This window comes from Gracilinanus agilis, chromosome 4 (assembly GCF_016433145.1).
Source record: "Gracilinanus agilis isolate LMUSP501 chromosome 4, AgileGrace, whole genome shotgun sequence".
NCBI classification, from domain to species: domain Eukaryota; kingdom Metazoa; phylum Chordata; class Mammalia; order Didelphimorphia; family Didelphidae; genus Gracilinanus; species Gracilinanus agilis.
This window is the reverse complement of record NC_058133.1, coordinates 156,577,004-156,603,860: the sequence shown is the minus strand read 5'-3', so window position 1 is coordinate 156,603,860 and position 26,857 is coordinate 156,577,004. Positions and strand designations below refer to the sequence as shown.

The 26,857-nt window shown below is 36.8% G+C and overlaps 1 protein-coding gene across 1 annotated transcript in view; it reads left to right on the top strand.

Annotated features, from left to right (window-relative positions):
- DISC1 (DISC1 scaffold protein) overlaps positions 1-26,857 on the top strand; it is a 420,969-nt gene that overhangs the window by 7,258 nt on the left and 386,854 nt on the right. Inside the window, exon 2 of the mRNA XM_044674988.1 lies at positions 1,239-1,308. Within this exon, the coding sequence (XP_044530923.1) occupies positions 1,239-1,308 (70 nt within the window). The remainder of the gene's footprint in view (positions 1-1,238; positions 1,309-26,857) is intronic.

Sequence of the window (26,857 nt, the reverse complement as noted above, 5' to 3'; positions counted from 1 at the left end):
AAAGCAGCTAAGTAAAAATAACCACCACAGCAACTGAGCCTGACTTTGTATGTAACATTCTACCACTTATGATGGCAGAATGGTAAAATGAGGATAATTGACCTATAATTTCCTGAAAGTTCACAGCAGCCTCTCATTTTTCTGTTGAACAGAGGAAACCAGTTTCGTTATCTACTCTCTGCATAATTATACTTGGGGTTTTCTTTTAGTGGACTTTTATTGTATAGGTTCTTATTGGGACAATTAGAGATGGTATACTCTTGTAATGAAAAAAATAATTCTGAATGACTTTTTGTATATCTCCGGGAATCCTCCAATCTCTCTGTACTTGAATTTCCTCAAATGTTTCCTCGTGTTTCTAGAACCTGACCATGTAAAAATAACAATGACGATTATACGTTGGGTTTCTATAGGAAGTGAAGAACTCACGGGACCATTGTATCATTTTTTCTCATGAGATACCATTTATGTAGAATAGGGCAAGTGTTAGCCACATTTCTTAGATGGACGATCATCTGAGAGTCAAAGAGGTTGTGTTAATCACCAACCCATCCATTGCTGGGGCCAAGGCCAACAAAGAAGCTTCCTTCTTGGTTCCTTCATGAAACCGTGTGCCATATATTGAGAAAAAAGACAAACAGAAACGAATGTCCCAACAACAAATGCTTAGATGATTGATGCCTTTGCTCTGGATATTTGAAGAGAACATAATTAACTATTTTTTTAGATTTGAAAAAAACATAAATTATAGGTTGCAAGGGTATGTGCAAAGTCTTCTAGCGAGTTGCTACCCTGTCTTTAGGGCAACCTTCTGTGCCTCAGCTCAAGTACCCATAAGAACCTCTTCTCTTGTCTTTCTTTCTTCTCTGGTATGTTTACATTCATAACTTTAATGTGATTTTTAGAACAGAGAACATTTGGTCAGGAAATTAACATTCCTTTTCATTATGCATTTTTCCCAAAAGATAAGACCTCAATGTGATGTTTTTGTTTAAAATAACTTTCTAACTCTTTATGTGGATTTTATACTCAAGTTACACTTTCTCTTTACATTGCTTTTTTTTTCTGGGAAAGCTCATGCATTTTACAGTTGGCACGTGAAAAATGTATGTCTGGTTATTTTTAAAAGGAGAAGAGCACAGTTTCTAAATTGTTCCAGCTTGAAAAAAGGGGAAAAGAAACTGAATGTCTGGATAGTATTGTAATTTCAGTTTTCCTTTTCTCTCATACTGATGTAGATAAAATCCTTGATGTTTAAGCTTCAAAAACTTCTGGAAAAAGCAGTAGAAGAAGATAATTATGACAAAGGTAAGTGCTTCCCCCTCCCTTTCTCATCTCATCTCTTTTCCATGACTTCCCTTTCCTCTCTGTCTTCTGTGCTTCAAAAATGAGGCATCTTGGTGGATCTCTGAGCAGACTCCAACCAGAAACATTTGGGTTTCCTCTAATACCACTCTTCTAAGCACTTCAAAGCACTAATGATAATATGAATCCTTTTCTGACATTTATAATTTTTTTATTGCCAACAGATCTAGGCAAAATGTACAACACTGAAATTATTTCCTTTGTCTATTAATTCTCCAATGGATCTGTGGTCTCATCAATATGGTTTTTCCCCCAATGATACAGATCACAACTTATTCATGCTTGTACATGGATAGAGAAAGTTACACTCAGTCCATCTCTTTGTCCTATCAATTCAAAATGTTCAGTGTTTCTATGAGTACTGTATGATGGAACACTATAGAGTGGCCACTCTGGCTCATTAGCTCCTTCCTCTCTCCCTAGAAATGATTGGGCTTTTAGTACTCATTAAAGAGAAAAAGGGATGTTTAAGCAGAAGTGATGAGATATGGCAACCAAGGGTCATTTGCTGTGGACCAACATCAGAAGGACTGGGAGAATGTGGTGTTCCTCCTGGCCATTATACAACTGGAACTAAAGATCTCAGAATCATGAGAATTCCAAGGCAAAATAGCTATGAAAGGCTCCCCACTCTGGTCATTTCATTGAATCCATTTTCCTTGCTCTCTAAATGATGAACCGACTGAGGTGAGATGCAGTCAGAGGTTTATACCAGCAACAGAAAACTGACTGTATGAACTTTAGCTTGAACTCAGTCTGGTTTCCATGCCTTTGGCCTCTGGGATCAGTTAAGAACAGGAGTGAATTTCTGCATCTTCATTCAAAAACTAGCATTATTGGGTGGCTTGTGATAGACAGCAACTGGAAACTATGCTAAACTAGGTTGCCTGATACCCTTTGATGAGGTGAGGAGATGTCTACCATGTCTACCATGAAATGTCTACCAAGAAGACTTCCCTCTGGTGGAATGTGTGGTTGAGAACAATTTGTTCCACTGGCCATAAAGGTGGCTAAAGCAGGTTCTATGGAGCTCTTAGAGCTTGATCAACAGCAAAGATGCCAAAGTTATCTGTTATATCCTGGGCCATCTCTAGTCCTTCTGATTTTTGTCTTGCCACTGAACTTAACCCACAGGACATTACTCTGTGATGTCACTGATCATCTTAGAAAACAAAGAATAAATGACAGTAATAATGTCATTCTGATTTTTTCCAAAAGGGAACAGACTAAGGTCAGGTTATTTAGAATATAGACTTTAGACTGTTTGGGGGTTACTCAAGCCTTGAGACCAGCATTGCCCACTCTTTTTGCCTCATAATCTGATAATGCTTTAAGAACTGTTTATATCATACCACATTAGAATAAGGTAGAGTGGGAGAAAGCCATGAAAAGATTAGAAATACTACTCTATAAAGTACAGCTCCCCTCTAGACTGAGAGTTGATGTCTAGTAGTTCTGTTTACATATAAACTTGAGGATGTACTGGAGGGGCAGAGATGAGATCTGGAAGAAAGGGAGAGGGCATGTAGGAGGGTAATGCTCTCCTTTTATTCATATACTTGTCTTGGTCTCATGTCTTGGCACAATATTGGAACTTTGAAGCAGAATTGAATGGCTACATTATGCATATTTATGGACATATTGAATACTCAAGTAAACATTAATCTCCTTGAGGGCAATGACTTTTGCTGTGGTTCAACTTTCTCATTCCAGTATCTAAAATCAAGCTAATGAAGAACTTAAATTAGTTGATTTCAAAGGGCTCTTTCAGCCCTAAATCTGTGATCCTAGGAAGAGAAGTCTTAGACTATCTATTATAGTAGAGTAGGAACACAATAAATATTTATTGAATCATGGTAGGAAATGAAACTTCTGTACCTCAAGTTGGTGCCACAACTAGGATACAATTATTACTTCATCTGAAGCTTTGGTTCTCTGACTTGTGATTGGGAAATAATAAAATTCTGTTTTCAAATGCCTCTGACACATACTGGTTCAGTGCATTAAGCAACTAAGATTAAAAATTATGGCTGAGTTGTTGATATTCATTGACAGAAGGAATTTCAATTTGGAAATTCTCCACCCAGATTAAATCACAAGTCTAGACCTAACATTATTACTTATTACTACTACTACCACTAGTACTAATGATATTACTACCAGTTTTACTTTCTCTATATGTCAGAGGAGGACGTCATTCATGGTCTTCAAGACTAAATACTGACTGGCTACCTGTGACTCCAGACTAAATCTCTTCAATGTTATTATATTCACATTTACTTTTGCACCCCCTCTCGTGAATAAATCCTTCAATAAAAATCTAATATATAATCAAAATATGTTTGCAGAAGGAGAAGGGAAAGAAAGGGAAGCAAGCATTCATTAAGCACCTGCTTTATGCTGGGCATTGTGCACATAGCCAAACAAGATAACAGTAAATTAATTATCCCATTGATTAAAAATATTAATAATTAATTAAACATCTTATTCATGATGAGATAATACTAGATAAATGAGTATCAAGTGAGATATTTATAAAGTGCTTATCACAATGCCTGGCACTTAGTAGGTGCTATGTGAATGATAGTTTTGTTATCATCATCACCATCATTACTATTATTATTTTACTTTGGAGGAGTAGATAAAAAAGAGGAGATGGATGCTGAAACTGAAGCATCTGGAAATGATCCCAATGGTTCAGAAACTAAGGGAAGTAACTAAAACTCTCTGTGTTAGGATTGAACAAATTAGGAGGCAGCCTGGTATAGTTGAAGGTAATGAAGTTGGTGTTAGGAGACCTATATTTTATTATGGTACTGACTTTGCACCACTGATATGACCTTGAACTTAATTTTATTGCTCTGAGCCTCAGTTTACTTATCTATAAAATGAGAAGTAGTCCATGAACAGTAAGTAGGAGAGGCATAAGATAAGATTTCTCTCATTGAGACAGATTAAGTCTTTTTTTTTGTCCCCTTGGGAGAGCTAAATTTGTTTAGTAAGATCCTAAATATTTTTCTTCCATAGGTCAAAATATGTTCTTTTCTCCTTTGGCATTCAGACAACACATTTAGTTTCTTTAGTCTCTCAACCATTGAAGGTAGAAGCTGTTAGGTATTCTACTGCCTTTGATGTAGAAACACAATAATGTGCCTTTTTTGCGGTATGTGTTTACATTCCCTTCTTGGTGGCTACCTTACTTTGGGTCCCCTACCCTGGGTAGATGCTTTATCCACTAAAAAATGACAACAATTTGCCTTCCATCGACCATTGTAGGAACTGCTGTTTTCTAAGCATCATCTGGACCATTGTTGAAACAGCTCATTACTCAAGTGGAAACCTGACAGCAGCAAGGTTAAACATGCTGCTGAATGCAGTTAAAGAAAACAAAAAAAATGTAAATTCTGAACTTAAATACCCAATAAGACAAGCATTTGCATATGTGGAGTAGAATAGAAAAGGTTTGTACTTGAAACTCAAATCTATATTATGTGTAGCTTGCTTTTCTTTTAAAATATATAATAAATCCAGTGTTATTTCAAGGTGGTTCTGCTGTACTGACCTTTCTTCTGTTCTCTTTGATGCATTTAAAAAGGCTTCTCTTCTATTTTTTCCTTTTCTTTTTTTATTGGTAACTTTACCACACAGAAATATAAGCAAAGAGAAAGATAGTCCTTGCCCTCAAGAAACTAACATTCTAATTGTGGAAGACACGAAAAATTGTGATTAAACTGGAGCCATGATAAGGTCCAGAAGAACAATGAAGGCAGCCTGGACCACTCTACTCTACAAAATGGAGGCTCCTGGAAGAATTTACCAATGGAAGAAGGAGGCAGGCTTTATAGAAGAGAGAGATTGGGTTTCTAAAGTCCTCTTCTGCAAGGGACATGTAGGCTTTTAGCATTATCCTTATTTGCTCCTCTCAGAGATCCCTTTGAAGTACTGAAGAACCAAGGTCCTCAGAAACAAGAAAAAAAAATCTGGAGGGTGGGATTGGACCTGCCCAAAGTTATGTGGGAAGTCAGGGTAGAACCAAAAAGGTGACTCAGGTCCTCAAGTCTAATTCTTCCCTAGTATGAGCTCTATTTCTGGCAAGAACATTTGTCTGCCTTTCTTTAATAATATGGTTCAGAGGACTACGTGCTACCCCTGAATTAACAAAGTTCTTCACATTTCAATAACTGATTGGATAATTTGATCTTGTCTGATTTGACCTGATCTTATCTCCATGTCAATCAGTTGATTATTTTGTTTGTATTATTTAAAAAACTGATATGACTAAACCGAGTTAGATTGAACTGATAGAATTAATTATTATGATCATTTCAGTAGTGTCTGACTTTGTGACCCTATTTGAGGTTTTCTTTGCAAAGATACTGGAATGGTTTGCCATTTCTTCCTCTAGTTCATTTTACAGAGGAGAAACGTGGTTAGGCCACTTGCCCAAGGTCACACAGGTGGTAAGTGTCTGAGATCAGACTTGAACTCAGGAAACTGAGTTTTTGATTCCAGGATTAGCATTCTATTCACTGTGCCACCTCACTCCTCTGATAGAATTAATTGTCCAACTTTTTTGCTTTTTTTCCTTCTCTTTACTTCCAAATAAGTCTTGCTTCATTCATTTTATGCCCATCCCAGAATGGGGTCCCTTACTCCCCTGTTTTTGTTTGTCAGTTTTTGATTATTGGTCAAGCTCTGTGATTTGATTGGTTTGGAGAACTTCAGGTAGAAATTTCCTCCATTGACTCGGACCAGTTACTTCTCTTTCGCTTGTAGTCTTAAAGACTTTCATTGGCCCTTTAGAAGTTAAGGGACTTACTTATTCCAGGTCGTACAGTATATGTCAGTAAAAACTTATCTTCCTTGCTCTAAGGCTGGCCCTTAGAATGGAGTCACTAGACCACAATGCTTTTTTTAAAATTCCTTAGTAAAAGTTTAATAATGGAGACCAAGCAACAGTTTGTATCTGAATTATAAATATTATATATTTTGCCTTTGGGAGCATTTGTAGTTATGTAATTTCATGAAATGATAACCAATGCCAAGTGCCAAAAATATTAAAAGGAATGGTGATGTATATGCAATATCCTTCTTTTAGAATTGTGTTTATATTCTCCTTGGGTGACTTACTGAGTCCTTTTGCACTGTAGTTGATTTCCTCAGCACTAATGGGAAAGGAGGCTATTCTTGCATCTTTTCATTACTTTGTTGAAATTAGAAATGAGGAATACTGAGTGAATGTTCTCTAGCATATACTGAATGTGAACCAGCTGTTTGGAAGAACCAGAAACTAAGCCCTCAGGAGGAAGGATTTAGGCTACTCACATGTCAACATGTTCATATTTTGCTTTGCCACACACAGTGACAATCAAAGTATTCATTATCCAACCTGGAAGGGTCAGAAACTGAATATTCCTTAACAGTTCCCCCATTTCTCACTGTGTACCTATACCTACCTATCACTGTTGTAACTTAGCAATGATCATTGGCAACCTGCAGAAAATAACCATCTAATGATTTGAGAGTCATACTTTGTCTGGTATTAAGAATTTTGTTTGTGTAAAGCCTTTCTTCCAAATTAAAAAAAAGTTGAAAAACAGGCAAGCAACGTATTTTTAAGTCATGCAAATCATAATTCAGCTTTCAAAGATTTACTCTTCATCATCTCTGCCTATTTTCCGCCTCTGAAGGCTTAATTTCATGACCTAGATTCTCTTATCCTATGTAGCTTTGTGGGAATGCTCTGTTGAATGACATTGGGTGACATTGGGGAAATTGAATTGAACCCTGTTTAGGAAGCTTGTTGATTTATGATATATGGGGTCAGCCCAGTTGCTGAGAGAGGAGGGAGTGAGGGGGTGGGAAAGAAAGGAGGAACTATGAAGGCAGCAGAAAACCAAGAGGAGACTAGAGAAGAAAAGGGATGAGAAACAATCCCTACTGAACTTTTATTGAAGAATGACTATCCACCTCCATCTTGCTAGCAAGTGAAGCTGAGATTGACTCTAATTATTTAATTTCTTCATTTAAAATGGTTATTTTAAGACATGGCATTCATCTTTCCCTGTCTAATGGCAATGACACGGTGCTTTGGTTTCTTTCTGTGGCTGCTTGCCTGCTACCAGTTCTAGGTGATTGCCCTGTAGGGGCAGCTAATTTGTTTTTTATAAACTGTCCAGTCACTTAATTAAATCTTGCCTTCCATTAACCCTCTCCCCAACCCCATGCTATCTTCCATCCCATGCTTGAGGAGGGGGAGGTAAAGTAGAAGCAGATAACTGGGTTGATGGCTTAGCAGTTTAAGTGGCTGGTTACTTTTAATAAGCCTATAACTTACTGATGCAACCTAAGGGCCATTGAGCCTTTCCATTTGTACTCCTGAGTATTATTAGGACTTCTGGGACTTTCCGTCCCCACTGCAGATGAACTTTGTTTTCTCTGCTGCCTCCCTTGATCAAATCATGTTCCTTGAGAGCAGGAACTGTCCCCCTTTTTCTAGTTCCATTCCCAATGTTTAGCACAGTTCTTAGTATGTAGTAAATCTTTAATTATTTCACTTTCATTCATTCACATGAGCCATAATTTTGTAATGGGTGAAATCAGCTCAGTTTTGTGACTATCCATTCACATTCAGTAGCTCCAGAGCAAGAATTAAGAAAGTTTTTAGATGTTATCTTGAGGTTTTGAAATTTGGGAATGACATAAGGTCAGGCAGCAAGGAATTTGAGGTTAATAATTAGATAGAAATTAAAATAGAAAACCACAGAGTCAAGGAGGCAAAGAGGTATGAAGGAAAGGAAAGCCAAAGTTGGGGAAATAACTTGAAAAACCTACTGCTGTAGGCCTGGGAAATTGGACCACCTCTATGTGCTGTTCAGAAACCCTTAACTAAGAACCTAGGACCTAACCAGAAACTCAGTCAGATTTTTAAGTTTGATGCAGTTTTTTTTCACAGTTATACATCTCAACCAACTCATATATCCCATATGAAAACTGGCCCTGTACTGGTCAATCAGTTATTGTTTTTATCTTCCTTTGAGTAAATACAAACACTCAATGGGAGTAGAACATATCTTTTTCTGATTTCAGGGAATTGCACCTGTTTACTCTTCCTCCCTCAACTTGGAAAATACCTAATTTTTCCTTTGATTAGAATTAGATTGCCTGATTTTGTATATTGGTTTGTACCCTGTTAATTGTTTTCTTTTAATTTATTGGTCTTATTTGGTTGTTCTTAAATAATACATAAAAATCTGCTCCCCTTGTATTCAGAAACAGTATAAAGCTGATGAAGTCTGGTCCCCAAATTATCTAATTGGCATGCATTGCTTAATAAATCAATATGTTCAGAAGTGTGAACCTTTATTTCCTTAGTCATTTCATCTTTTACCCACCACAATATAATGATTTTTGCTGTTATTGTTACTGATATGGTCAATTATACCAATAGTTTCCCTAATATTGAACCAGCCCTGCATTCCTGATATAAATCCAACCTGGTCATGGTGTATGATCTTTGTGATATTTTGCTTGTGTTTTATTTTAAATGTTCGCAATGATATTCATTAAGGAAGTTGGTCTATAGTTTTCTTTCTCTGTTTTTGCTATCCCTAGTTTATATATCACTACCATATTTGTGTCACAAAAGGAATTTTATAGGACTCGTTCTTCACTAATTTTTTTCAAATTTTTTCAAAACTTTATATGGTATTGGGGTTAATTGTACCTTAAATGTTTGGCAGAACTCACTTATAAATCCGTCTGATTTTATACATTTCTTTTTTAGGGAGCTCATTGATAGCTTGTTCAATATCCTTTTTTTTCTAATATAGGGTTATTTAAATATTCGATTTCCTTTTCTGTTCATATGAAAAGTTTATATTTTTGTAAATATTCATCTATTCCACTTAGATTGTCAATTTTATTGGCATATAATTGTGCAAAATAGTTCTTTCTTGATTTTAGAACTTCATTTTCATTCAGAACTCTGATCATGGGCCATCTCCCCTCTAAAGCCTTCCATGATCTCCCTACCCCACCTCCATTGTTTGTTCTCTTTGTTTCTCCCCAGATTTTTAGTTGTTGGAAAGGATCGATCAAGTGAGTTTTTTGAGAATGGATTGATACACAAGCATATTTCTAGGCAATAGGGATGCAGTCAGTAGATGGAGAGTAGTTGAAGATTAGTGAGGGACTAGGATTGACAAAGGGAGTAATCTGCTGGGTAAGGTGGGATGAAATGGGATCACTTTTGCATTTAGAGGGGTTTCTCTTGGCAAAGATAAGGGTCATCTCTTTGATGTGAAAGAGGGGAATTACAGTAACAGAAGGCATATGAGTGATGTGAAATAAAAAAAAAACCAACAGAGGATATAGAGCACAAGTAATCTGAATTTGCAGGGTTTTTTTTTGCAGTTACAATTTTTTGTATTATAAAAACTTTACAGTTTTTTTTCTAGTAAAATATGAGCTGAGAGAGCCTGGGAAAGAACTGTGGTAGGCTTGAAAAGGGACAAATGATTTGGAAAAGCTACTGTACTAAGTAGGGTAGTAAATTGATTAATAAATTGTTAAAAGTTCCTCTTATTGCAGTGAGAGATGAGTTAGGATTATGCAATATAAATTCATATGAATGTGATATAATATAAACTTAGTTACCAAGTCAACATAATTTTGTAATTTTCTTTAGCTTCATTCAGTAGCACCTAAGTAGAAGTGAAAGTAGCAGAGAGTGGGAATAATTCAAGGCACAGGTCTGTCAGGGCAAGAACCTTGATAGGATAAAAGGGCTTGCAAGAGTCTTAAGAGAAGAGGACTCTGTAGTGTTGTTTGGTTTCTAGAGATGGCAAGAAGGGGAAGGGAGGAGAATATTGTCAGTAGAAGGGTGGTAGATCAGGAAAAGCTGAGTAGTAAGGGACTGAAGATTATGGTGATAACAAATAATAGGGATTGGAGTTGGAAGAGAGAGGTAGAAGTGAAATGATAGCAGATTATGATCAGATAGAGGAATTCCAGAGTTCATGAACATGGATGTGGAACATGTGTGGATAATAACAATATCAAGGCTATTAGCAGCATTTTGTTTAATTTTATATATGAAACCTCGAGTTTTGCTTTTGTTGAAGTCTTTTTTCTCCATTGATGAAAACAGTGTAGATTTTCTAGTGTTGTGTTACTTTCCAGACACTAAACAGGACACCCAACATAAGATTACAAGGTATCTATTACTGTAATTAAAATGTCTCTTCCACATCCTAGCAGGATAAACACCCATATTATTTACACCTTGTACAATAATAAACATACTTCCTGAAAATGATCATTATCGCTGCTGTTATAGTTTGAATAATAGATAGCAATGAAATCAAAATCTAAGAGACAGGATTTTTTTTCCTTGGGCATAAGATTGGGGCTGGAGTAGAATGGAACAACCATTACCTTTCAAAGAAATTTAATACTAGTTCACATTTATATGTTGCTTTATAGTTATAAAACACTTTATAAGTATCATTTCATTTGATCTTCACAATAGTAAGTTTTATAATTCTCATTTTCATATGGAATAAAGTGAACGGCCCCATTTCATACACTTGCATTTGAGGGAGAATTCAGATCTTTTGATTCTAGATTCAGTGGTGGAGCATAATAGATTCAGTGCTAGACTTGGAATCAGGAGGACGTAGGTTCAAATTCTGCCCAAGACATGTATAGGCTGGATGGCCCTAGGTAAGTCTCTTAACCTCTCTTATTCACAGTTTCTTCATTGATAAAATAGGGAAAACAACACATACAGCAACAGAATTATTCATATCTATGAGATAAAGTACATAAAATTCTGTGTAAATCTTAAAACTCCATATTAATTATTATTATTAACACTATGTAATGAATCAAACACTAATCTCTTTAAGCACTCTTTCTTTGTGTAAATAGGTGAAAAATACGTGATTACTTTAGGATAAGCTATGATACTATAGATGACACTTTTAGCACTTTTGTAGAATGATATATAAGTTTATGAATAGAAAATAGTAGGTCTTCGTGTGCTGGTCAAACATTGAGAGATATCCCACAAGCTCAGAGAAGAGGGGCTTTTCTTATATTTCTGAGGATGCAACTGCTATTTTTGGTTGTAGAAATGTATTGAGTGGAATGACCTTTAGCAACTGATGACAATGATGTGGAGGAAGGGGACAGTTTTCCACTTGACCTTTCTACAACATGCCAGCTTTGCCTCTAAATGCAAAATAAGTTGCAACTGACAGACTTGACAGAACACCAACCTGACAGAAGTATAGTGCTTGGAAGGATATAGACCTTGAAATATGCCCCCTCTAGCTATAAAATATGGGGACTTTCCATGTAACCATCAGACCTTGAGAATCCAAGTCACAGCAGGAACCTTTATTTTAATTAATTCCTCTGGGATTTTCATCTTAAATAGAATTGGCTGTTTCATGATTGTTTTCTTTCTTTATTTGGTGCTCTCTTTTCAACATCTTCTAGTATATTCTGCTATTCTCTGGTACTTTTTGACTCCTGGCGATTTTTGCCACCTGGCGATTTTCCTCAACCTCTGGCAGACAGGTAGTTAAGTAGGTCTTGATATTTTTGTGTGTGTCATTGACTCCTTTGGCAGTCTGCCGAAGCGTATGGATTTCTTCTCAGATAAGTATTTTTAGATGAATAAAATAAAAGACATGGAGTTACACAGAAGACTAATTATTTTGAAAGAGGCTTATTGAACTATATCTTTCCTTCCTTTTCCTACCCCCCTCTCTTCCTGTTCCTTCTTCCATCCCTCCTTCTCTTTCTCTCTCTCTGTCTGTCTCTGTCTCTCTCCTTCTTATAGTGATTTGCCATTGCCTTCTCCAACTAATTTTACAAATGAGGAAATTGAGGCAAACAGGGTTGAGTGACTTGCCAAGGGTTACACATTTAGTAAGTGTCTGAAGTTGGATTGGAACTTAGATCTTCCTGACTCTCTGCTTGGCTCTCTATTCACTCTGCCACCTAGCTGCCCAACATACTTGCTTAAAAAAAATAGGTTCACCTATCTGAGGTCAAGAATCTCTGATTTAGGGAAATTGGGGGATATGTAGTAAAAGTAAAACCAAACAAATATTATTTATTTATTTGTTATTATTATTATTAAATTTTTATTTGGTAATAATATTTTATTATTATTATTTTTAGAGTTTTGGCAACTTGCCTGCCCCTATAGTCCTGAATAGAATCTGCTTTGATTTTAGCTTACCCTTGGAATAGTAAATCCATTATTGGGTGGGTGTGTGTGTACCAGAGGAAAAGGAAGTACAATTAAGATACAGGTACACTTGGGTTCAAATTCTACTGTTAACATTTACTGACTTTACTAAATTAGCATTTACTTTAGCATTTACACTGCATAACCATGGGCCAGTCATTTAGCTTTTCTGATCCTCAGTTTCATCATTAATAAAATGAGAATCTTAATACTTTTAGTATGTCTCTCACAAGGTCTTTGTAGCAGAATTCACATGATACAATATGTATAAAGTGCTTTATAAACCTTAAAATGCTTTATAAATGTCAGCTATTACTATCAGGGAAAAATCATGGTCTGAGAGTTAGAAGTCTTGTGTTAACTCTGACACCGAATTGTTGCATGACTCCTTAGGAAACTAATTTAAATGTTTTGAGTCTCAGTTTCTTTATTAAATGGAATAATAGTAATAATAATCTAAAATTTACCTAACACATTGAGCATCATATACTTAGCAAAAAATGCTTCAGAGGCCACTTTTTCCAATGCTTTCATTTTACAGATGGGGAAACAGGCCTAGAGGGATGAAAGAACTTATCCAAAGTCAGCCTAAAGCATAAGTGGCAGAAGTTGGGTTAGTTTCCTGATCCTGTCACTCCAAATCCAGTGTTCTTGCCCATTAACACCAGACATGTTGATGTTCAGTCATATTTGAGTCATATCCAACTCTTTGTGACCCTATTTGGGATTTTCTTAGCAGGTTTGTCATTACCTTCTCCACCTCATTTGACAGTTGAGGAAACTGAGGCAAATAGGGTTAAATGACTTGTCCAGGGTCACACAGCTAGTAAGAGTCTAAGACCAGTTTTGAACTTAGGAAGAGGAGTCTTCCTTACTCCAAACCTGGTGCTGTCTCCACTGCATCACTTTGTTAGCTTACCAATTTCACTAAAGATACTGTGAAAATCAAATGTCATGATATCTTTTGGTCATATCACTACCTCTCTGGACCTCTGTTTCCTAATTTGTAAAATGAAGATGGTTAAACAAGAATATATACTCTGAGGTATTTTCTGCCTCAATGATATTTTGATCTTCCGATTCTCTGCCTATAAAATGAAGGAGCTGAATTATATTATCTCAAAGGCTCCTTTTCCTAAAACATCTGTAAAAAGTGCTTTGAGAAGGTGAAAGTGCTGTAAAAATATAAGATATATTATTATAAGTGCCAAGCATAAGGATTTGACCTACTTTCCTTTGAATATTTTTATACTTTTTTGGGGGAATATAACATTTTTGAAACGTTTTAAAATAATCATTAATTTACTTGCAAATGACAGCAACTTCATATACATAATGCAGTGAGACTTAGTCTAAATGAAGCACATCATTCTTGGTCTTTAAGATTTACTTAGAACTTTCTCCACAACAACAGTTCTGTGAAGGGGGAGGTGAGTGCAAATATTTCTAATAATGATTATCTTACGGTACAAGTATTATTAGATGGTGTAGTAGGTAGATTACTAGAACTAGTTAGGAAGATGGGTCCAAATCCTGTCTCATATACTTTCTGTATGACCCTAGACAAGCCATTTAACATGCCTCAGTTTATTTATATGTAAAATGGGGATAATAATAGCATCTACTTCCCAGAATTTTAGTGAGGATAAAAGAACATTTGTAAAGTTCTTTGCAAACCATCAAATGCTAGCAATTGTTGTTGTTGTTGTTAAATAGACTTTGGACTTTTAAAAATTGGTAACTTGGAATCATAGGATTTAGAGCTATAAGAAATTCTAGCATCATGTAGTTCAATCTCTTTTTACAGAGGAGGAGGATAAAATTTTATTTGGGAATACACATACAACTGTGTCAGTAGGTTATCTCTAAAGCCAGATGTCCTCTAGACTTTGAGCGTCAGAAAATATATCAGGCTCCAGTTGTTCAGAGAAGCCTATGGACTCCAAAGGGGAGGGATTACCCAGTGTTTTCAGAGGTGAAACAAATCCTTCTAGTGACCCACATTGACACAAATGCTTCTGATTAACTCCATGAGCCTTGTTCCCAGCATAAATGGTCACAGAGCTTCTGACTGTGCTAGTCCCAGCCAAGCATATTATTTTGTGTCCATTCCATTCATAGCTACCCATTCCCTTTCTGACAGCCACAAATAATTGATTTGGTCCCAAATAATAACTTTGTATGACTCAATGTCTTGGACCAAATCTCTATTTTTTTTAAAACCCTTGTACTTCGGTGTATTGTCTCATAGGTGGGAGATTGGTAAGGGTGGGCAATGGGGGTCAAGTGACTTGCCCAGGGTCACACAGCTGGGAAGTGGCTGAGGCCGGGTTTGAACCTAGGACCTCCTGTCTCTAGGCCTGACTCTCACTCCACTGAGCTACCCAGCTGCCCCCCTCTATTTTTTTTAAATTTATTTTTTAGAAAAATTTTCCATCGTTACATGATTCATGTTCTTACTTTCCCCTTTCCCCCAACTTCCCCCAACCCCATAGTCACATTTCCACTGGTTTTAACATATGTCATCAATCAAGATCTATTTCCATATTATTGATAGTTGCATTGGTGTGTTCATTTCAAGTCTACATCCCCAATCATGTCCACATCAACCTATGTGTTCAAGTAGTTATTTTTCTTCTGTGTTTCCTCTCCTGTAGCTCTTCTTCTGAATGTGGGTAGCGTTCTTTACCATAAATCCCTCAGAGCTGTCCTGTGTCGTTGCATTGCTGCTAGTACAGAAGTCCATTACATTCGATTTTACCACAGTGTATCAGTCTCTGTGTACAATGTTCTTCTGGCTCTGCTCCTTTCGCTCTGCATCAATTCCTGGAGATCTTTCCAGTTCACATGGAATTCCTCCAGTTCATTATTCCTTTGAGCACAATAGTATTCCATCACTAGCATATACCACAATTTCTTCGGCCATTCCCCAATTGAAGGGCATACCCTCGTTTTCCAGTTATTTGCCACCACAAAGAGAGCGGCTATAAATATTTTTGTACAAGTCTGTTTATCTATGATCTCTTTGGAATACAAACCTAGCAATGGTATGGCTGGATCAAAGGGCAGGCAATCTTTTAGTGCTCTTTGGGCATAGTTCCAAATTGCCATCCAGAATGGTTGGATCAATTCACAACTCCACCAGCAGTGCATTAATGTCCCAATTTTGCCACATCCCCTCCAGCATTCATTACTTTCCCCTTCTATCATTTTAGCCAATCTGCTAGGTGTGAGGTGGTACCTCAGAGTTGTTTTGATTTGCATTTCTCTAATTATTAGAGATTTAGAACTTTTTCTCATGTGCTTATCCAAATCTCTATTAATGACACCTCTAAAAAAGAAATCCAGGCAAATTTAGGACTATCTTCACTGAGGCAAGTAGAATGCATTTGGAAGGATTTGATCACTTCTAATATGGTGACATCTTTATTTTTGGTGAGGAGGGGCGGCAGCTGTTTGGATACTGGCTGGAGACCTGAGAAAGGATAAATGGGCACTTCCTCTGGCCTCATACTTCTCCCATGACTTTTTCAGATCTGGCCCTATGACATCATGCTGAGAAATCAGTTAAAATGCTTGTGCCCAATCCTTTTAATTCAGAGTTCTGTTTTTATAGGCAAAAATATAACTGAGAGGCAAAGTATGCTCTCAATTTCTTCCTCAATTAACCATGCTTTCGGAAGTGAGGCTGTTTTCACAATCGTTTTGTAACAATAGCCATTCTCTATTTGTTGGGAGCATATTCTAATTGCACGAGCTGTAGTTAGAGGGATATAATATAGCCTATGGAATGTTAACCATGGGAACTCAAACCTGAGAAGTGATAAAGAATGCCAAATATAGCATCCAAACTACAGAGAGGTTTTCTTGACCTTACTAAAAACCCAGGAGTATGTATTTATTGGCAACTCTGGCTGAGTGAGGGTGCACCCTCTCAATTTTCTCCTTCACTCCTCCTTCCCATTATGATGGACAACCTCTTGTTGATGGCTCTCAGTATATGCAGAGAAAAGCATTGATCATAAGAGTGAATGAATGAAAAATACTTATTAGTTGCTTATTATGTTCCAGGCACAGGACTAAGGGCTGGGGATACAAATACAGAAGTAAGACAGTCTTTGCCCTCAAAGAACTTCTATTCTAATGGGGAAAGTGATAGGAAGACTCCAAATCATGTCAAATCAACAAGTGTTTATTTAGTATTTACTTTGTAAGGGACACACTAAACATTGAGAATAGAAATATAAGGAAAAGAAAGATGGTCTCTGGTCTGAAGGAGCTCATATTATAAGCAGGCGAAAGACAACACATAAAAGGGAACCCCAAAGTGGCAAATGAGGGGCCCCAATGGCAGTTGGGAGAAGGAAGGATGGATGGTTTTGGCCATTCCTTCAGATGGAGGATCCAGGAAAAACTCACTAATAGGAAAAGGGGTCTGTAAGGATGAAGGGAGGAGGCAACTGGAATGGAATGGAATAAGCATTTATTAAGTACCTATAATGAAGAGATTAGGTGGAACAGTGGATAGAGCACTGAACCTGTAGTCAGGAAGATATGAGTTCAAATCCAGACTCCGGGGCAAGTCATTTAGTCTCTGTTTGCCCCAGTTGCTTCAACTGTAAAATGAGGATAATAAGTCTAACCTCCCAGGGCTGTTATGAAGATCACATGAGGTAATATTTGTAAAGCACTTAGCACAGTGTTCAGCACATAGAAGGCTTTATGTAAGTGCTTATTCCCTTCTCCCACTCCCCCCTTCCCTATGTATCAGGCATTGTGCTAGTGCCTTACAAATATTATGCATCATTTGCTGAGGCATGGTGTTGAAGTACAGAGAATGAAAGATGACTATACAAAACACGGTGGGAGGAATGATAAGATAGTTCACTAACACATCCTTTCCAAAGGCACAAGTAGTGGTGATTGGATTACAATTTTCCTAGAAAGAGAAAGAAAGGAAGGAAGGGAGGGAGGAAGAATGGAAGGAAGGAAAGAAGGAAGGAAGGAAGGAAGGAAGGAACAGAGGGACAGAGGGACGGAGGGACAAAGGGGTGAGATTGGGGAAAGAAGACAGGCACTTGATCCAAAAGCAGAAAAGGATAAGGAAGAGGACATGAGGTTTGAAGAAGTACAGGAGTGGGTCATTGCAGGCTTAGAACTTCTGATGGAGGCTGCTAGGTAGTGCAGCAGCTAGAGTGCTGAATTTAGAGTCAGGAAGACCCAGGTTAAAATTGTACATCCTTTATTAGCTATGTGATTCTGGGTCCACTTAACTTCTCTCAGATGCAGTTTTCTAATCTGATTAAAGATGAGGTTGGACTTGATGGCCAACAAGGGTCCTTCTAGCTTCACATCTATGAACCTATGATTGTGTGCTTTTGGAAGATCAGCACATTGGATATGTGAGTGAGAAGTAAAAACTATTCACATCTCTAATATCATAAAAAAGGACCATTTAAAACAACAACAACAATAAGCCACCAGAGATGAGTTCTTCCTTACTTGGCAGATGAAAACCATGTGGGGGATTGAATCATGTAGCAGCTTATGCTTTGTAAGATCATGTATTTAGAGTTCAAATATACAGTGTCTAACCATTTTTTACCTACCATGTTACCAAGTGCTTCCAGAGCTAAATTAAAAAGTAATTGGGAATATTTAGTAAAATAAGTAAAAGTTCAATAAGACACAGATGATGTTAATATGTGGTCTTCTAAGTTAATATGTAGCCCCCAGGGCTGTATGGTTTTTCATGGCTCCCATTTCTTTTTGAGTTTGCCATTATTGCCTGAGCTGTCATCTAATTTCACACATGAGGAAGTTGAATTTTAGAGAAGCTTATAGACTCTCTTAAGTTCACACAGGTAGGAAGTGTCTAACATCTTTTCCACTTCACTACAGAGATGGATGTAGTTTGAATTGAGTAAAATGTGAATCAATCAACATGGGAACAACAATCTCTCCATTACTGTGCCACAAATTGTAAAGGTAAGAGGTAGATCCCAGAGTCCAGGCTTGATTGCTTTGTCTCTCTGAGTATTTTCCTAAGTGATTGGAGAGTCCTAGGAAATACTTACTTCATTTACAGCTAGAAATAGTGCATGATTAATACATTTCTAGCAAGCACTTGTGTAATTCCACACTTGACTTTCCCTCTCCTGTATCTGAGCATTTCTATCTGTTGTCTTCTTTCTCTCTTCTTCTCTGGCCTGTGCTGGAATTTACACCCTTCTTGATTTCAGAATCTTATCTTCATTCAGAACTCAGATCAGGTGCCATCTCTCCTCCGAAGCCTTCCCTGATCTTCCCATCCTCCTCCATACTTCATTCTCTTTGTTTCTCTTCAGATTTTCAGTTTTTGTTTGTAAGTAGTTTCAGTCATGTCTGACTTTTCATGATCCCATTTGGAGTTTTCTTGGCAAAGGTTCTGGAGTGGTTTGCCATTTCCTTCTCCAACACATTTTACAGATAAGAAAAATGAGACACAAAGGATTTAAGTGACTTCTTCACTTACTAAGTGTCTAAGGCCAAATTTAAACTTAGGAAAATGAGTTTCCCCAACTCCAGGTCCAGCACTTTCTATACTGTGCCACCTTACTTTCTATTTATTTATTTGTGTACATGTTGAAACTCTCCAAGGAGAATCTAATAGGTTCCTTTAGGGACAGGCTTTTATTTTTTCTTTAGATGGTTAGTGCTTGCCCTTGTACGTATGAGTGCTTAATAAGTATTGGTTGGATTGAACTGACTCTTTTGTGTACATTTCAGAGGTCTTTGAAATCTGTTATTTCATTATATTTCAAAGCAACCAATGAGAAAGTAAATGAAGGTATAATTCATCTTTATGATTCCATTTTTGTGAATTTTCTACTTGCTAAAATTTATTTGTAATCCCTAAGTCAGTATTTGTGGCACTTTTCATAATCATTTACTGACATGCCTGAAGATCAGCGAAAAATATGTGTTGCCCAGTGGTCATGGGCACATCCTTATTGAGATTGACCAAGGCATTCCTCTATCTTCTAGTTTTAGCTCTCGTACTGGTAAACAAGTGTCCTTTTTACATTCTATTTAGTGCCACATTTTTTCACATTTTTATGCATTTTGTGAGTGATTTCACTTTGTGCAGTGCTGAAGTGTTGTCTGGTGTTCCTAAGCCTGTGATGTGCCTTAAGGCAAAAATATGTGTGTTAGATAAACTTCATTTAGGCGTGAGTTCTGTAGTGCTGTTGGCTATGAGTTCAATGCTAATGAATCCACAAGATGATAGATACATCCTGAAAAAAGAAGAGGGAATTTGCTGATCTTCAAGTGAAGCTTCTCTGCAAAGTGCTAAAATAAATAATGTGACCAGAAGTCCATAGGAACCTAACCTTGGATCTCTACTAGGAGCAATGATTCAGTATTCAATAATTTAGTGTCCAAAATGACTATAGAATATAACTACTGCAAATGGAAAGAATCAGCTGTATTTGTATATCCATGCGACAGATGAATAAACTGAGCCTAACTGAGAGTTAAATGCCCTACCTAAGGTTATGTAGTTAATCGGTGGTGGAAGCAGGAAAAGAACCCAGATCTTTTGACATTGATCCCAGGGCTCTATCTAATATCTATCTTCCATGTTATTAGTGAATTAGATATAAAATTAGAGACAATTAAACTAAGTGCAATTGGGGCAAGGGAATAATTTTACTTTACTCATTTACATTGTTTTACTTTAATTTTTATTTTGTTTAAGTATATTGTTTATTACAGGGGCAGCTAGGTGGCACAGTGAATGGAGTGCTTGTCCTGGAGTCAGGAAGACATCTTCCTGAATTCAAATCTGGCCTTAGATACTAACTGTGTGACCCTGGGCAAGCCATTTCATTGCTTTAGTTTCCTCATCTGTAAAATGAGCTGGAGAAGGACCTGGCAAACCAATCTACTATCTTTGCCAAGAAAATCCCAAATAAGGTCACAAAAAGTTGAACATGACTGAAAAACAACAAAAGTGTTACTACTGGGTAATGTGGCATGGTGTGGAAATGACTAGAAAGTAGTGTGACAGCATGATTTTGGACAAGATGAGGGTGAAAGCTCACTTATCAGAGTCTAGTTTTCCCAATATAAATCAGGTGGAGGGAGTTTCCATCCTAGAAGTTCAAAACCCTGTATCTCTTCCTCCTGCAATCCTGTAAACGTTTAGGGATTTCTCTTAATAATAAAAATTCTGGGATTTTCTTCTGGGAGGGGGCAAGAGAAAATGGAAGGAGTAAGAAATTATTATTATATTTCCAACCACTGTAATAGTCAAATTCCATTGCACTTTATTATTCTGTGTGTGCATCTGTGCCATTTCCCCTTGACCTTGAGTAAAGCAAGGAAGAACTGAGTTGACTACAGAAAAGGATCCTGATTCTCATGCACCTGTTTTTAAATATTATTTGGTTGTTCCTTTGGGAAAAAAATGTTCCCATTGACTCTGTTTTGCTTTCTAAACCAGAATGGCATCTGAGTTGGCTGGGTAGGTGCTTCTTGGACAAGTCATGCAAAAATTCATGTGGCCTTCAACTTCTGTTTGCTATTTATAGGCTCTTCCCGTGAAGCTTGTCCATTTGCAGGTTCTCAGTGTATTAAAGGCAGCTCTATTAATGAGACCTTTCTTCCATTAGTGACTGTTTTGTGGCTTTACCTCTCTCTATAGGAATTCTCCTTGATTTGAAGGTCACCGTTTTGTTTGTATGGTAGTTCCTCAGCCAAATAGAAAACAGCTTAATTCAACTTCGTTCCAAGAAACTAATGTCCTAGCATACATCATTCTTTTTGATTGGATTTCATCCTAACTGGAATAGCTTAGGTTAGCGGAAATAATTTGTTTAATCCTCTTTATTTTTTCTGGACCATGCAATTGTATCCAACTACTTTCCTACTGCATGGAGATTTTAAGCTGATCATTAGTCTGAAATATACTCAGAGGTCCTGAAGGTGACATTGGACTTTTTTATTTGTCCTTTCCTCCTAGGGAAGGACCTCTGTGCTTGGTATTGTACTGGTTCCAACACAGATGGCAGAAGCAACATGGTACAATGCAAAGAGCAGTGGACTGTGGGTTAGAGAGCTTAAATTCAAATCCTGCCTCTTCTCCTACTCCCTGGGTGACCTTGGGTAAATCATTTCTGCTCTCTGGGTTCACTTTCCTCATTTGTAAAATGAAGGTTTTAAAATATATGACCTCCAATGTCCTTTCCTGTAGGAAATCCACAATCTGAATTTAAAAGAAAAATAGTGTGGTTGTTTTTCATGGACAACCTATGCCCACAAGTCTAGAGATGTCTAGAGAGCTAGAGAAAAGCCCTCAGCATGTTGGGAAAATCTGTCTGTGCAGGATTTACAGGATGATGCATGGAAGAATCATCCAGAATAGGGAGTTATGGAAAGGTTGTGGTCTGAAACCCTGGTGGACTTTCTCACATAGGTCATCACATCATAGATCCAGGAAGTGGTGATGACATCCTCCTCACCTCATGACTTATGGAATGCTACAATAGCCTATCGATTGACCTCCCTGCCTCTAGACTCTTCCCTTTGCAGTCTATCCTCCACTCAGCTGTCTAATTGATTTTCTCAAAGCTCATTTGACCATTCTTGGTCATTGTTCAGTTGTTTCAGTCATGTCCAACTCTTTATGGGCCTCTTTGAGGTTTTCTTGGCAATCATACTAAAATGGCTTGCCAGTTTCTCCTTTAGCTCAAAACTAGGAAACTGAGACTGACAGGGTTAAGTGATTTGTCCAGAGTCACATAGCTTGTAAGTGTCTGAAGCCAGATCTGAATTATGAGACTTCTCTACTCAATCACCTCCAAGATCAATTATAAAATCCTGTTTGGCTTTTAAAACCCTATCACCTAATCCTCTCTGTATCCATTCTTCTTCCACTTTACCCTCTCCCTGCTCCGTGAGCCAGTGACTCTGGCCTCCATCTCCAGCCAGTTATGGCCATTTTCAACTGCTTTCCTTGATGCCTTCAATTCTCCCCCTCCTCATCTCCACCATCTAGCTTTCCTGGCTTCCTCTGTGTCTTGAATACAATTTTACCTTCTGAAAGAAACCTTTTCCAATTCATATTAGTGTGAGAGCCTTCTGTCTGTGGATCATCTCAAAATTATTTTATGTCTCTTGTTGATACATCCTTGTTTCTCTGTTGTCTCCTCAATTAGACAGTCAGGTTCTCTGAAAGCAGGGACTATCTTTTTCCTTTCTTTGTGTCTCTAGCACATAGGATAGTTCTTGGCACATAGTAGGCACTTAATAGATGCTTGATCTCTGACCACCTACTGGTTTATATGAACGTAATATTGTATAATGAGCTCTAGACTTTTTATGTTGGGAACCATGTGTCCAAATCCTTGGACTCTTCACCACTCAGCTGTGTGGTCTGAGTAAGTCGCTTCCTTTCTGAACTTCTATTGTCTTATTTCCAAAATGGAGACAGGAATACTTGTACCACCTACCTCACATGTTTGTAGTGAGGGGAGTGTTTTGCGAACCTTCAAAGGGCTATGTAAGAGGCAGGTTGGTGGCTCAGTGGATAGAGAGCCAGATCTGGAGAGAGGAGGTCCTGAATTCACGGATAACCTCAGACACTTCCTAGCTGGGTGACTCTGGGCAAGTCACTTACCCCAGTTGCCTAGCCTGTTTTATTTTAGAACCTTGTTTTGTCTTGGAACCAATACTTAATATTGATTCTTAGATAGAAGATAAGGGTTTAAAAAATGCTACATAAAATCTTTATTATTATGGACAGTAGTTGCTGAGTCCTCACAATGTGCTCAGATGTTATAACAATTGTGCACTTTTAAGAGAGTTTTCTTTAAAAATTACAAATTTTCACAAGATGAAGACATGGCAGAGATCGACCCTGAAAGGGTTAAATATCATGGTTTTTTTTCCTTGACAGTTTACAAGTAAATGCAGCCAGTTAATTTTTATGAAAATACCAGCAGAGCAAATTGCTGATGAAAAGTCTATTCATAGGAACTAATTGGACGCCATGTACAGTTTAATGTCAAAAATGGAGTGCAACCAAGAATTAAGTGAGAGAAATAATGAATTGGTATTAGAATTCATTCATCTGTATTACTTCCCCAAAATAGCCTCAGTGCTTTTAGCATTGCCCAAGGACTTAAGAGAAAATCAATCCATTAAACTGTCTACTCTACTTTCATGTGAACAGAGGAAGTTAAAAGCGCCCCAAAACCAAAAGCTCAATGAGAATCCATTTGGGTTCTGACTAATGAGTACCATCATTCTATATGGTAACATTAATGTTGAATGGATGATTTGACTTATAATAGTTGGAGTGACTTATTAATTCTATGTAGTAATTTCCCATTGCATTGTTAAATTGTGTAGGGCATATTGCAACCAATTTGTGATGTTTAGTGGTTTCTTTTTTCTTTTTTTCCCTTGCAAATGAAATATAACTAAACAAACTTATGCAGTTTATAGAATTAGGTCATATCACAGTTACACGTCCTTATTGCTAGCTAAATAATTTCAAGGACATGTTGCTATGTATGATCCTACCTTATGGTTGGTCATGATATAAATTTAAATGATAGAATGTAAAGAATTTATTACACAAGATTTCTATCATTACATTCTTAATAAACATAATATATTTTGCATTTTTTCATACTGCTAAAATTAATTGTTTAATTTTGTGATCGAAAAGTACAGGAAAAGTGGGCATAATCTTTCCTGCATCCTAGAATTTGGAGAGTGCATTTCAAAGGGAAGTGAAACAGAATACTTTATATTGCATGGATTAAAATTCTCTTAGGGAGTTAGTAAGAAGGAAAAGCTGTCAAGAATTACATTCTGAGAGCACAAAGAGAAAAGAATTCTGATGAGGAGGGAAGCTGCCTAAAAAAACTAATGTGGATATAGTCTTTGACCTTGTTACATTTTAAAAAGTCATATATGGAACATGATAGAATAGGTAAGTTGTTTTTTGTTTTCAGTTATATCTGACTCTTTGTGACCTGAATTGGGAGTTTCTTGGAAAAGATTCTGGAGTGATTTGCTATTTTCTTCTCCAGTTCATTTAATAGATGAGGAATTGAGACAAACAGGGTTAAATGAGTTGCCCAGGGTCACATAGCTAGTAAAAGTCTAAGGCTAGATTTGAACTTAGGAAGATGAGCCTGCCTGACTCCAGGTACTGCCTTCAATCTAATGCTCTTCCTATCTGCCCTAGAATAGACAATTATTGGAGGATGAATACCAAAATGTGGCTTGATCCTATGAAAATAGTACTATTATTGGTAAAGCATCCAAATAAGGTGAAGTTGATAAGGAAAGTAAAGGACAACCTCTCTGGACCTGGCTCTCTATCCGTTGAATTACCCAGATGTCCTTGCTACTATCTTCTTTTTTAAGATTCCTTTCAATATAGTCTGTGTCTATCATGTATGTACCTGCTTATGTACATGTTGCCTCCTCTATTAACAGATAAGCTGCTTGAGGACAGGAAATGTTTTTTTCTTTTTCTTTTTATCCCCTGTGCTTAGCACAATCTTTGAGTCACAGTAAGCTCTTAATAAATGTTGGTTGATTGAATATTTAGGGATCAAGCTTGTTCATTATAATTATTTTCAGTTTTCTTCTTCTTTCTCTTATATTGTAGTAATTGTGCATATTTGTTCTCTGGTTCTGCCCTATTTTTATTTTTCTTATGCTGTTTTTTTTGTGGGAAAAATGGAGAGATATAGGGCAGACATTGATGCAATTAAGTACATTTGGAACTGGATGAATGGCTGGACATAAAGAATCATAATTGGTGGTTAATATTATTAAAAAAAAACACAACAAAAATGGACAGCTAGGTGGCTCAGTAGAGAACCAGGCCTAGAGATGGAAGGTCCTGGATTCAAATCTGATCTTAGATGTTTTCTAGCTTTGTTACCCTGGGCAAGTCACTCAACCCCAATCTTATGCCTTGGAACTGATACTTAGTATTGATAATAATATAGAAGGCAAGGTTTTTTAAAAAAAAAAAATAACCAAAATCAAAAACCAAAAACAAAGCAAAATCAACCAACCAAAATAAACTTTCATATCTTTTTTATCTTTTATTCTATTTATTACTTTCCTCCTGGCATAATTTTGAACTATTCTCAGGATAACTTTTGCACAGTTAAACCTTTCACTTAAACTGCTTTAAACTGATTTTACTTTCTACTGTTCTTTGTTTTATGAGGTGATATTATTTATCTGATTACATCCTTTTTCTTTATGAGATTTTATAAACAAATTGATATTATTAATTAGTGTTATGCTCATATCTCTCTGCCTGGCAATTAAAGTCAGGATTTACTAGTTAAAGTTTTTTTAATGCTATCTTAGTCTCATTTTGGCAAATGATTTATATTAGTTGATACATACTTATGAAATTATTATAATTGGTTCTGTCATTTCTTCTCATTTTATTACATTTTTAACTATCAATAATATTTTTAAAAGGTCAAGTTGCAATAGTTTTAATTGAATGGCATATCTTTTTCTCAGTTTATTCTGTCTCAGTAATGTGGTTGTTTAACTATACTGACCACAGAATCAAAAATTGAGTATCTAGGTGTTTCTCATTTGATAAAATCAATTTAATTTTTCTGAAGATGTTACTTGATATTTACTACATATAGTGCATTTTTATTTTTTCTCAAAGAAAGAATGCAAAATGTATAAGCATGAATGTTTTGCATAATCTGCATTTTCAGTCTTTTTTCCTATTTTCCCCTTTTTGACATATTTTTTACCATCCTCACCTATTTACACATTTGCAATGAAATTACTGAGTATCATACACTGATTTAATGTAGAGGATTTTAAGCAAAACTGTAGAATTTCTCTACTTGCCTTTTTCAACAGACTTTGATGTATGAACTTTAATTATTTTCATGGTAATATATTTACAAAACTTATTATGAATGCTACAATATGAGATGATATTAAATAGCCCAATTACTTGTTGCCTTTGGACACATAGTGAGGCCAATTCTGACAACTCTTCCATTTGCCCTTCAAAAAGAACCTATAAGCCATTCCCCTAGTCTAAAAACTGATTCCTAGAGTATCTTATCTCCTATTCTGTTGACTTTTCACTATTATTGGCATTGGGTTGTGATGAGACATTTGAGTAAGACTTCCTTCCTCCCTCCCTCCCCTCCCCTCCCCTCCCCT